Source organism: Pocillopora damicornis, chromosome 7 (genome assembly GCF_964200805.1).
Source record: "Pocillopora damicornis chromosome 7, jaPocDami1.2, whole genome shotgun sequence".
Classification (NCBI taxonomy): Eukaryota; Metazoa; Cnidaria; class Anthozoa; order Scleractinia; family Pocilloporidae; genus Pocillopora; species Pocillopora damicornis.
In genome coordinates, this window is record NC_142676.1 from 21,705,686 (window position 1) to 21,719,317 (window position 13,632).

General features: G+C 37.5%; 1 protein-coding gene and 2 long non-coding RNA genes across 3 annotated transcripts; 1 reads left to right on the forward strand and 2 right to left on the reverse strand.

The window, feature by feature from the left end:
• The first annotated feature begins 349 nt into the window (after positions 1 to 349).
• Positions 350 to 1,028, forward strand: LOC149043108 (uncharacterized). Its single transcript, XR_016188163.1, has 2 exons — positions 350 to 488; positions 714 to 1,028. It is a non-coding gene; the product is annotated as an uncharacterized LOC149043108 (long non-coding RNA).
• Positions 1,029 to 6,586: 5,558 nt separating this feature from the next.
• On the reverse strand, positions 6,587 to 8,896 carry LOC149043109 (uncharacterized). The gene is made up of 2 exons (XR_016188164.1): positions 8,514 to 8,896; positions 6,587 to 8,288 (listed from the first exon to the last, which is right to left on the reverse strand). It is a non-coding gene; the product is annotated as an uncharacterized LOC149043109 (long non-coding RNA).
• A 1,326-nt stretch (positions 8,897 to 10,222) lies between these two features.
• On the reverse strand, positions 10,223 to 13,046 carry LOC113682340 (uncharacterized). Its single transcript, XM_027199502.2, has one exon. The coding sequence runs from the start codon at positions 12,974 to 12,976 to the stop codon at positions 11,522 to 11,524; it is 1,455 nt and encodes a 484-aa protein (XP_027055303.2). The 5' UTR covers positions 12,977 to 13,046; the 3' UTR covers positions 10,223 to 11,521.
• Between the last annotated feature and the right edge of the window lie 586 nt (positions 13,047 to 13,632).

The window sequence follows — 13,632 nt, forward strand, 5'->3', positions numbered from 1 at the left end:
CGTTATTTCTAAATTGGCACCAAATTTATGGATATAGTAATTTCGTGGCACTCTTTACCAATCCTCTTTAAACGTGTTAAATAAAGAGAAGGACTCGGTTCCACTGTCTTACAACATTCAAGATGGCGGAGGAAAGGGGTAAATGTGCGTTCAGTTGTGATCAGCATGATCTCGACACCAAAATAACGATTACCGTTATTTCTAAATTGGCCCTGAAATAACGAATATCATAATTTCAGTGCATGTCTGAGACCTTCGGGCTCGAAGCTTGGGAACTAGTATTCAGGGAAAGATAAAATGGCGGCTTACGGCGGCGAAGGAAATCTCAGTAGTTTAATATTTAGCGTGAAAAGGCTTGGGTGTTGTGATCTGGTTCTCAAGTAAAAAAAAAATCACGGTCTGCAATGGCCCTACCACCTTTTGAACAACAAGAAAACATTGAAACGGTGGTAAAAAGCAGCAAGTTTCGAAGTCTAAACGAAAGATGGGTAAGCTGAGTTTCAGTCAAATATCATGACATTTGGGATGTAATTTCGATACCGAATAAATAGTTCTACATGGTTATACACGCATAGGATTCTGTTGTGTTCACGTGAAGGCCATTTCAGCCATTCCTGCCACTTGTAAGTGGTAGGAAATAAAAGATATGTATAGTTGTTTCGTATTGAAGCCCTGTGAAATCAAAAATTTGATTTATTTCTTTTTTGTTTTAGGTGGTCATTATCCATTACTTTTGGAAGTCGATGCTGATGAGAAAGAAAAAATGTTTATGATTATTTCTTCTCTCGAAAATTTTACTATTTATGTACCAAATAATCTTGATACTGAAGATCATTGCATCCATTATGAAAAAATTACCCTTGATTGCTTTGTCAACTGGAATGTATAATGTAATATACCTTGTGATTTGTGGGATTTTCACAAGTAAACTAGAAATACTTGAAGAGGGTAATGATGTACTTAATGCAAAGTGTTTTGGTACAAAGTCTGCTTTGCTGTAATCTACCTGAAGGTGCTTTTTATATGCTAGTAAGACTTGCACAGCCCAGTCAAAATGTTTTTGAGTAGTAGAAAAGCTGGCCAAACCTCTTCCTGAAAAGCAGTCTGAAAAATGTGAAGTTAGCGGAAGGTACTTCATTGTAGGCGGCCAAATTGTAAGCTGCCAGCCCATTTTGAGTGAGCAGTAAAACTCAAGATTGGCTATTTTAGCTAATTTTATTGAGAACCAAATTCCCAGCAACAGGCACAATTTTACTGGGCTATTTGTTATTTAACTACTTAGTAATATTCTTATTAAAATTTACTGCATTCCTTTCTAATAATTTGCTGCTGATTGTATGCTGTATATAGCTTATGATTTGTGTGATTTTCACAAGTAAATTAGAAATACCTGAAGATGGTAATGATGTACTAGATAATGTACTTGATGCAAAGCTATTTTGGTGCAAAGTGTTTGCCTTGTCTGTAGGTGATTTTGCATGCTAATAAGACTTGTAATTCAAATAATACACATCAGCTGGAGTGGGAATATTAAAAGAAAAATGATAATATTTAGCTATACCAAGTTCTGGTTTTATGTCCAAAGTGTGTGCCTTGTCCATAGGTGATTTTGCATGCTAATAAGACTTGTAATTCAAATAATACACATCAGCTGGAGTGGGAATATTAAAAGAAAAATAATAATATTTAGCTATACCAAGTTCTGGTTTTATGTCCAAATTAAGCACTTAGTTGAAGATCACTGCACTGCTCAGGTCCAGAAGGCTGAAAGAGTACTGTCTGCTGTTAGTTTGATTTTTGTCATTTCTATTGATTTATTTTATTTATCAATGTTTCTTTGAATTGTAATTCATTGATCTCTTTCAATAGTGCAGGTTCGCTCATGTAACCTAATCTCCCACTTATGTATGTATGTATGGATGAGCTCAGTCAAAATGTTTTTGAGTGGAAGGCAAGCTGGTGATAGTAATAGGCAGCAGAGGCTGAACCTTGTCTTGAATGGAAGTGTGAAAAGTGTGAAGTTAGCGGCAGCTATATTGTGGCAGGCAGCCAAATTGTCAGCTGTGGCACATTTTGACTGGGCTGATTGTGTGTAGTATATATGTGCACTTCTTTTAGGGTGTTAAACAGGTTAAAGTACCAAGAAATCCTCTGTGATAACTTGATAATTCAAGATGTAAAAATTTTAAATAATAAGATAAAGCTTGATCATTCTTAAGAGTTTCCATTTGTTCTGGAAATTTGGGGGAGGGTCAGGGGAGCATTATTTATACATAAATAATGTACATAAAAAGTAAAAAAAAAGGACCAAAAGTTGACAAAAGCGCTCAATTCGACCTGAAAAACACTTTTTTTTTTTTTTGCAAAAATCAGCCTATTTTACATTCAAAAGCACGATGTCTTTAACAAAATAGGGATACAATCCATGTGAAAACACTTATTCCAGCTAAAACGCAGTGTTCTCAGTAAAATTTGGGGGAAAAACGCGTAAAAACCGTCAGAAACACGACAAATTGGGCTGATTTTACCCACTTTTTGTGTAAATAGCTGCCAAAACCCTCTAAACTAGCTGGAACTACATGTTTTTCACAAGATCGCCATAAAATCTTGAAACGTTGCTTTAGGGACCTTTATGCCTCCAAAACGAGTTTTTACTTTAAAAAAAATGGAATGAACAAAGATGTTAAAGGGGAAAAAGCTGTGAGAAAGGAGAAGTTTAGTGTTGCTGTTTGATATGCCGCCCAGATATATCAATTTATTAATTTAACGCCTTTAGCCGTGGGCAGAAGTTTTTCTCTAGACTAAGAGGACCCTCCCTATGTTGACGAACCTCAATAACTCGTTGATTTTACTGTTTTTACACAGATTTGATTTTAACCATATTCGCCAAAATAACTGCCAAAACACGGCAAACCAGTATCTCGGCCAAGAGCGATATTGGCCATTTCACACATCCTTATTAGATATGAATTTTATTAAAGATTGTCGTTCTAGCATATGTTGGCTAGTTTCCACAGGTTTCTTGATTTTCATGGGAAAGTGGCATTGGTTGGTACCATGACCAATCTCCTCGACTTTCCCATGATTTTCATAGGATGTTAGCAACCCATACTTCGAACCTCAGTTGTTTTTTTTTTTTTTACATTGGCGCGAGTTTCACAACTTTCTTGTGGTTTGGCATTGACTCAGAGTTGGGCTTATTTTTATGGCTAATCCATCGGCGACTTTCTCATGATTTTCTTGGGTTCTCAACAGTGACACGCACTTTGGAACCATAATTTTATAAATATGTCAACACTGGCAAATACTGCTAAAAACTACACTCTACTAAACTCCATGTACCACAATATCCACACAACTGCGTGTGCCTACTTGAAAATCCTAACCCTAACCCTAAAACTATCCAGTTAGCCTAGTATTGTATTGCTAGTTTGAGTGACTAAACTGGCTCAAATGATCCAGCTGCTCAAAAATCTAAGCACAGAGTAAGTTTAAAAGATTCAATTTTGTAAGGTTTCGAAACAGTTCCAAAATTAACATGCACATAGCTCAGTGTAAAACATCGAAGCTTCTAGGACTTCTTATGATTCCTACGAACGTACACACCTAATGCACGTCAATTTGCCTTTGTTGTCCTCGAACGATCACGTCTTCACGGTAACGTGGTGTAAGAACTGTACAGCACTTTATAAATATATGTTTTACTTGACGGTAAAAGTTTGAATCCGTACAAGGAAACGTAACGGAAACAGGCGATGATAATATTCCGTTGACAGAAATGCAACGGAAACGTGTCGTCATATTTCCGTTCAGGAATCATAACGGAAACATAACAGGTCCAAGGAAGAAGTGAATGATGTGGAAACATAGAGTTTCATTTTTCCGAATTACGGAATCATGCTATTTCGTCCTGTGCTCACTCTAACTCTGTGCTATCCTAAACCTAACCCAAACCCCAAACCAATCCTAAGCTATGGTAAAGGGTTTAAGTCAGGGTTGAGGATAGGGTTAGGGCAGGAGCCCATTACCTGGTTAGGGTTAGAGTTTGGGTTGCTTCGGGTCAGAGGGGTTTAGTGTTACAATCAGGGTTAGGGCTAGGGTAAAATTATGCTTAGAGTTAGCGGGGTTTAGTGTTAGAATTAGGGTTAAGGCTAGGATGAGGCTATGCTTAGGGTTGGCGTTAATATTTTTCTACAAGCATTCAATTGCAGGGTTTTTGGTATTGTGTTTGTAAATTTCAGTAACTACTTGAAAGTTTACTGAAAAACAAACGATAGGCCGACTGGTACACTTACAGGGTAGATAGAGAAGGTTGGGGTTAGGGTTAGGGTTAGGGTTAGGGTTAGGGTTAGGGTTAGGGTTAGGGTTAGGTCTAGGTTTAGGGCTATAGGTTAGGGTTTAGGGTTTAGGGTTAGGTTTTAGGGTTATGGTGTGGGGCTAGGGTTAGGGTTAGGGTTTAGGCTTAGTGTTAGGGTTAGAGGGTCTGCGGTTGAGGTTAGGGCTAGGGTGAAGGTTTGGGGTTAGGGTTTGGGGGTAGGGTTAGTGTTTAGGGTAAGGGTGTAAGCCTCTTCAAAAATATTTTTAAGAAGATTTTGTCACCTTTTTCACTTAAATAACCACCTGAAGAATTTTGACCAGTTAGATTATTTGAAGCGGTTGGATTAATTTTGATTGGGGTTTAATAACTTTTAGTAGTTGGATGATTATTTTTACCAGTTGAACCACTGTAATATGCTGGATCTTTTTAACTAATGTTACCATTCTTACCTGAATTATCTGAACCAATCTCACTGGTTACACTTGCATTATCCAGTTAGACCATTTCAACTGGTTGGATTATTTAAACCAGTTTGTCCATTTTAGATATTGGCATCATTTTATCAAGTTGGATCATGTTAACCAGTCGCACCATTTTACTAGTGAGATCGTTTCTTCCGATTGGACCATGTCACGTAATTAAAATCTTTTCACCGTTTAAACCATTTTATCTTGTTTTGGCTGGTTGGACCATGTTAACCAGTTGCATCATTTTGACTGGAGTGAAAAGTTCCGTTCTTAACCCGAGCCCTAACCCTAACCCGGGGTTAGGGTTAGGGTTAGGATAGCTCGCAGCTAGAGTTAGGGCTTGGGTAGGGTGGGATTATGATTAGGCTGAGGGTCACAATTTTTTCTGAAAACATCCAATTTTTTTTTGGTATTGTGTTTGGCTCTAAACTTTAACAACTACTTGAAAGTTTGCTTGAAATCAAAATATACCATTTTTTGCCAAAATAACTGCCAAAATGCGCAATTCGGGCCTTTTTATCAATTTACACTTGGTTTAAGCTTGGTTTTTGTGTTTTCCCACAGACTCTTAAACTATTTTGCTGAGAACATTTTTTGCAGCGTTTTTAAAACTGAAATAAGCTTATTTTTGCAAAAAAAAATGTGTTTTTCAGTCGAATTTAGTGTTTTTGTCAACTTTAGCGAAAAATTTTGCAAAAATCGTACATTTCTGCCGTATTTTGGAGTTTTTAGACAGATTTCGTCGCGATCTTGTGAAAAACATGTAGTTTCAAGCTAGTTTTCAGTGTTTTGGCAGTTATCTTGGCAAAAAATGGGTAAGTCAGCGTAATTGTTTTTTTTTTTGGTTTTTAAGGTTTTGTTTGCCCAAATTTTACTGAGAACACTGTGTGTTAGCTTGTCTCCATTGTTTTTTCGCAGATTCTATCGCTGTTTTGCTGAAAACATAACGTTTCAGCTTGTTTGCATCGTTTTTGGTCGTGAAATAAGCTAATTTTTGCAAAAGGAAAAAACCTGTTTTTCAGCCCAAATTGACATAAAGGATACAGAGGAACATTTGCTTATTGCCTTTTTTTTTTGTCCTTACTCATGAAGTTGATTTTGGCATTTCAAACAAAAACTCTGCTAGAGCATTAATTGAATGACATATCATGCACTTACTTTGAAGCAAGAACACTTTTTTTTTAATTCAGAAAAATACCTTTTTATTTTTTTTTAAGGACTGCTGGATATAACCTGTACAACCAAGATGAATTTACATTCATTATTTGTCATAACTTACACTAAATTAGAAATTCAAGTATGAAATGAGGGTACTAGCCCTTTAATAGTGTTCAAAATTTCCATATGCAAGGGTACTTGTGGCTACTGGAGAAGAATCAGTCTTTAACCCTTCACCCCCCCAAGGGAGATAATAAGTACAGATATCCTCTTCCCTAGGGGCAACTAGCTCAAAAGTGAGTGATCTCAAGGGCCCTCCAAAAACGTTTTCTACAGCAATAACTAAGCTCTACAGAAGCACACTATGCAGACAAAAGGTGTAAGAGAATCAATGAATTCTTTAATTCTTGGTCCCTCCCAGGCCAACCTATTGTACAAATCTCATGACATCTGTTCCAGTTTCATCAGTCAATTTTTCAAGCTTCAAGCTTTTCCTGCAATTATGTACTTGTTCTTGAAGCTGAAAACTAACAAGGTTCCTGTAAATTAAGTTTACATAACAACCTAACAATTTGTGAAAATCACACAAATCCCAAGCTATATCCAGAATTTTGCTCTTAATAAAATAAACTTTTAAAGCAAATTGGGATTTTGCCCTAGTTCTTTTTATTTTTTTGTTACTTTTTAAATACATTTGTATAAATAATGCTCCCCTAACTCTCCCCAAAACTTTTAGAACAGATGCAAACTCTTAAGAATGATCAAGCTTTACCTTATTATTAAAAATTTTTACATCTTAGACTACCAAGTTATCACAGAGGTTTTTTTCGGTACTTTGACCTGTTTAACACCTAAAAAGAAGAACACATACATAACACACACACAATCAGCCAGGTCAAAATGTGCTGCAGCCAACAATTTGGCCACCTACAATGAAATAGCTGCCAATTTCACACATGTCAGACTTCTATTCAGGACAAGATTTGGCCTCTGCTGCCTATTACTATTGCCAGCTTGCCTGCCACTCAAAATTTCAACTGAGATTGTACATACATACATGTGGGATTAGGTTACACGAGCGAACCTGCACTATTGAAAGAGGTCAATGAATTATAACTCAAAGAAACATTGATAAATAAAATAAATCAATAGAAATGACAAAAATTAAACTAACAGCAGACAGCTCTTTTTTGGCCTTTGGGGCCTGATCAGTGCAGTGATCTTCAACTAAGTGCTTAATTTGGACATAAAACCAAAACTTGTTATGGTTAAATATTATTATTTTTCTTTCAATATTCCCATTCCAGCTGATGTATATTATTTGAATAACAAATCTTATTAGCATGTTAAAATCACCTGAGGACAAGGCATACACTTTGTGCCAAAATTGCTTTGCATCAAGTACATTATCTAGTACATCATTACCATCTTCAGGTATTTCTAATTTACTCTTGAAAATCACACAAATCATAAGCTATATACAGCACACAATTGGCAGCAAATTATTAAAAAGGAATGCAGTAATCTTTAATAATAAGAGTAGCTAAATAACAAATAGCCTAGTCAAAATGTGCCGGTAACCAGGGATTTGGCTTTCCACACAGAACATTTGTTAGGCATCTAGTCTGGACAAGGTTTGGTCTCTACCTTCTGTTACTATAGCCAGCTTGCCTACTTCTAAAAAACGTTTTGACTAAGCTGAAAAAAATGTTTGAGAGAAAAATGGCCACAACAAGCCCACTTACTGCAAAATAAGAAACATAAAAGTAACACTTCAAATTAATACAGAATATAAGCCTTGCAGGATTTGGCTCTCAATAAAATTAGTTAAAATAGCCGATCTTGAGTTTAACTACTCCCTCAAAATGGGCTGACAGCCTGCAATTTGGCCACCTACAATGAAGTATCTTCCACAGACTTTACACCTTTCAGACTGCTTTTCAGGATGAGGTTTGGCCTCTGCTGCCTATAATTACAACAGCCAGCTTGACTACTACTAAAGAACATTTTGACTGGGCTGTGCAAGTGTTACTAGCATATAAAAAGCACCTTCAGGTAGATTACAGCAAAGCAGACTTTGTACCAAAACACTTTGCATTAAGTACATCATTACCCTCTACAGGTATTTCTAGTTTACATGTGAAAATCCCACAAATCTCAAGGTATATTACATCATACATGTTGACAAAGCAATCAGGGGTACATTTTTCATAATAGGATGCAATGGTCTTCAGTATCAAGATTATTTGGTACCTAAATAGTAAAATGTTCGAGAGAAGAAATAATCATAAACATTTTTTCTTTCTCATCAGCATCGACTTCCAAAAGTAATGGATAATGACCACCTAAAACAAAGAAGAAATAAATCAAATTTTTGATTTCACAGGGCTTCAATACGAAACAACTATACATATCTTTTATTTCCTACCACTTACAAGTGGCAGGAATGGCTGAAATGGCCTTCACGTGAACACAACAGAATCCTATGCGTGTATAACCATGTAGAACTATTTATTCGGTATCGAAATTACATCCCAAATGTCATGATATTTGACTGAAACTCAGCTTACCCATCTTTCGTTTAGACTTCGAAACTTGCTGCTTTTTACCACCGTTTCAATGTTTTCTTGTTGTTCAAAAGGTGGTAGGGCCATTGCAGACCGTGATTTTTTTTTTACTTGAGAACCAGATCACAACACCCAAGCCTTTTCACGCTAAATATTAAACTACTGAGATTTCCTTCGCCGCCGTAAGCCGCCATTTTATCTTTCCCTGAATACTAGTTCCCAAGCTTCGAGCCCGAAGGTCTCAGACATGCACTGAAATTATGATATTCGTTAATTCAGGGCCAATTTAGAAATAACGGTAATCGTTATTTTGGTGTCGAGATCATGCTGATCACAACTGAACGCACATTTACCCCTTTCCTCCGCCATCTTGAATGTTGTAAGACAGTGGAACCGAGTCCTTCTCTTTATTTAACACGTTTAAAGGATTGGTAAAGAGTGCCACGAAATTACTATATCCATAAATTTGGTGCCAATTTAGAAATAACGATAATCGTAATTTCGGTCTCGAGATCATGTTGTACGGGCTGACCCCCTCGTCTGCTGCCCAGTCCTCCTCGGTGAAGACTTTATCTTCAACGCCTTGTCGACCACCTTTGCACAGGTAAAAGAGTAGTGGCTAAAAAAAATTAATGAATGAAAGCCGAGCTTTCCCGGCTTTCATAAAGAAACACCTGAAACCTAAATCTAAACGTTCCAAACGAGCAACATAGGACAACACCGATTTTCTCACATCCGCCATGCACATTTGACATGCTATTAAATTTTTCCTTTTTTTTAATTTTTTTCTCACTTGTTGAATCTGCTGGGTTTTCATTTCAATGATATACTTTTGTTATTTGTGCACTACAACCCATAATTACTATATTAGTCTGGGTTTAGGGACACTCAAAGAAAGAGAAGCTCTAAAGGCAATTTACTTCATGTATTAGTGAGCCAAAGGGGCTTAAATCCAGCTATTTTGATGAAACAACCTTATTCAACAGAGAATTGTAAAATACAACAAAGAATTGCCAAAATAGATTCACAAAAATTTTCACAATTCAGACTCTTGAAAACACACTGAAATAGTGGAACCGGCAGTCACTCAGCTAATGCCCACAAACCTAATTATCCTCAAGCACATTTTTCCCTCAAAACTGCACAACTTGACCCAAACCTTTAATTTTTCAGTATTTTTTTCAGGACATGTGAGAATTACAGTTGTGATAGGTGTGGTGAAGAGAGCAGTCATTCTATTTATCACATAGAGGCCGTCACCTCACATTTGGTATATTGGGATTTGAATTAAGAGGTCTGATTCAAAGCCTCGGCTAAGTCATTGTCTTGTGTTCTTTGGCCAATCACTTTATCACACAGTGTCCCCTCTGTTCCCCTTCCCACCCCTATAAGTACTGGTAAACTGTCAGGGAAAACTGATGAAAGCCTGCTGGAGGGAGGGGGAGAGGGGGGGCTTGTAATGTTCTTTTATTTCGTTCCTCTCTATTTCACATGCATATCAACATTTATCCCCTGTTTAAAATCCTTCTTCCATATTTATTTGTTTCACAATTAAAATTTCATTGACACTGGATACCCAGATTGCCTTTAGGGAATGTTGCATGCTCTTTGTCCTTTTTTGCCATAACCTTTCCACAAACAGCTGTTTGTCTCTGGGGTCAAGAGGTGACTCTACCTACACCTTACCCTCTAAACATAAAATTCTTACAATATTATTTTTGCTGATCTTCTCCATTTAATATTCTCATTCAACTTTTCAAATATTCCAAGCTAAAAGGTAACTAGTACTTATTAAATGGAGGCAATATTGTAACAGCTGCAGTAAAACAGGGGCTCATTTGTTTTCATAAATTATGAATTTTTTGGCAAAATATTTCACATCCTCTTGGAACATTGATATTATAATTCAAACTAAATAAAGACTGGATAATATTACATTTTAGGAAGCTGACGGTATTTTAAATCATAAAAAGAGTCAAACTTTTTAAACACAGAACCATCTTAAGATAATTTTATGTACTATGTTAATCCTTTAAAACATCAATATGCATATTTTCAATATTGTTCTCCATACATTTTCTTAGGGGCTGACATGAAGAATTTAATTAACAATCAAGAGCTTCTTTAGTCTCTAGTTGGTGATCATTTCCTTTTTTCTTATAACCTTAACCCTTTAACTCCCAAGATCTGATTAGCAATTCTCCCTACTGTGTGCCTTAAAATACTTATGGTTTCAATTTGGAGAATTTGGTATTGGATACACTTGTAGTCTCCTTATTGAGTTTTCATCGTTATTCTCCTCACTAGTCGGCTTGATTCTGTGTTGATATTAAAAGGAGAACTTCTGTCTTGATCACTCATGGGAGTTAGAGGGTTAATGTTTGAGTCAGAGATAAGACTGTATGGAGAAATGTTAGTAACTATTAGGGGGTCATAAGTTTGGACACTCCTGGAGTAAAGGAAACTGAACACTAGAAGTTTTGCAGTAGTTCATGGATAGCAAGGACTTGCATCTGTATGGAAATATGTATAACAGCATGTTACAGGGTGGTAACTTATCCTTCATTCACTCGGATGTTTATTTGTACCCAATTCATTGACCAGCTCCCAGTTGGCTTGTTAGCTCAATTGGTAGAGCGCTGCACCGGTATCGCAGAGGTCATGGGTTCAAATCCCGTACGGGCCTGAAATTTTTTTTTCAGGTCCTACTTACAACTACTAGTTTCAGTAGTGTTCTTAGCTGCAAGGATCTTCTAATTTCATTATCCAATGGTGTTACTTGAACCTTGTAAGATTGGAAGAAACTTTTAACGAGAGACTAGATCATTTTAAATTGATTGTCGTAAGACCAAAACCAACAAAATCACAATCAGTCAATCTTGTGGAGCACATTAGGGAAGAAAATCCAACTGATTCAATTTCTTGCTCTCTCTTGGATCACGATCGAAGCCCAAATATGCACTAACAATAAACAAATGCACATGGGTAAGAATTTCAAAACATTCACAGAGTCAAGACTTTGCTTCTGATCTCCTGACAAGCTCAGCTTCTGTTGCTGCTGCAAGGTCAGGTGCTTTAAAGTTACTGTTCTCTAACACTGCCACAAGCAGTTGAAGAGCTGAATCTGGCAATTCTGGAAAATCACAACAAAGAATGTGATCTACAAGCTTGTGGTGGAGTATTTCCTGAAGGAAACCTGCTTCAGTAAGGGCCCACAAAAGTTCAACAGCTTCCAAGGGATGATATACAGAAATATCACTATCCATTACATGGTCTCCTATGAAACTAAAAAGATCTGGTATGAAATTCTTGGTCTTTGCAAAGCTCTTTGCAATCATTCTAAGGCCTCTTGAATCAAAGTTGAGTTCACCTCTTGAAAGAAGGTTAGAAGCAACTCCTTCAAAAAGATCAGGGGCATGCCTGTTTTTCTCAGCATAAGAAGAAACAATCTGAGCTAGCTGCCTCTCTGAAAAACGCATGAGACCACGCTTCAAAATTTCACGTTTTAAACTCCTGAATAAATCCTTAGTGTTCCCTCTGGCCATGGCAAATGACCAAAGGACTGACACTATGACCTTCTCAGAGAAATGTGATAAATCACGACTCAGTAATTCCTTCTTTATAGCGGCAAACAGTGAAGCACTTGTCTGCTTCATCTGCGCATAGGACCAAAGAATTTTGCTGATATCTTCCGCGGTGAAATCTGCCAAATCCCGGGCCATAATTTCATTTCTAAGCACCTTAAACATCGAAAACGCTCGGACATAAGCTTTGCCGTATGCCAGAATGATCACAGCTATGTCCCCGTTAGTGAACTCGCTGAGATCACGGCTTCTGATTTCTTTATCAAAATGGAGCAGTGCAAAAGTCACCTCTAAGTGTTCATGACGCGACTTAGCTTTCACTCGATGATTCGCTATCGCCCAAACAGCGCTGGTGAGTTGAGAACGTTCAAAATGACAGCTATTCCATTTCATAGCTTTCAAGAGAGATTCTGTCGCTTCCTGCACGCGACTTAAGTCAACGGCCTCGCTGCCTTTTCCATGCCTTACTTGTTGGTGAGAAAAACGGGAGAATAGTGCGACCTGAGAAGAAATGGTCAATACGTCGTCCGTGGCTAAGTTTGAGTCTTTCAACACTTCATACAGTTCAAACACCTGACCTATATCACTTTCATTTTTTATCTTTTCCATGAGTGGAAAGGAACTCAAAACTTGTTCCGTCCTGGGCCTGTTGAGGTCTTTGCTCCACTTATACTCATATGCTTCTAACAAACCCCAGTACCCTTTCCGTGAGTCAATCGGATAATCTTGATCTGAAAATCGTCTACGGTAAGTACTCCGAAAGGCATCCGAAGAAAAGAGCCTCGACGAATAACATTTGAAAATATTAACAAATGAATATGTCATTGGGGTGTTTCTGATCTTGAAAACTCTCACATGGTGGTATAAAATTCCTTGGAACATGACGAAGTCTTATTCTTTCCGTGACCGGGCACAGGTGATTACATAGTACCGGTTGCAATGGCGGCTCGCGTTCGATATCTTCATGTAAGAACTGCTCTAATGTCCCAAACCCGTCCCAGGCAACACAGCGGTCAAACATGGGACACGCGTGAGGGGATCAATTCTGGACGGCCGATCGCCAATCTTCCGCGCAAAATTCCAAGCGATAAAAAAATTTGAATCGTTCATAGAAATCTGTGAAAGGAAACTAAAATGGGAAAAGAAAAATTTAAAAATTTCCAAACACGAAGCCTATTCAAGTACGGGCATTCCTTTAGTTGAGCTTTACAAGACACGAAACCAAGGCTGAGGTAGGGGGCGAGCTTAGGTGAAAAAATAAATGGGAGACGGCCAAACTATTGAGGATGAACAAACTATTGAGACTCAGTGGTCTTCGCCAATGAGAAGTGTGCATGTTTAATAGCACCTTCTCGTCAGATCAGGAACTGATTTGAACTCGTAGTCGAAGGTGAAGAATTGGAAGATCAGGTGTCGACACAGGAAGCAGAAGAGTTTATTATTAGTACTTTATATAAAAAAAAGTCAAAAATTCTGGTGCGCTCCTCTCCTGGTAATGTTCGCGTTGATTACACAATTACTGTCGTTACACACTAAAC

Coding starts and splice junctions, on each gene's coding strand:
- LOC113682340 (XM_027199502.2), bottom strand. CDS start 12,976: ATGTTCCAAGGAATTTTATACCACCATGTGAGAGTTTTCAAGATCAGA.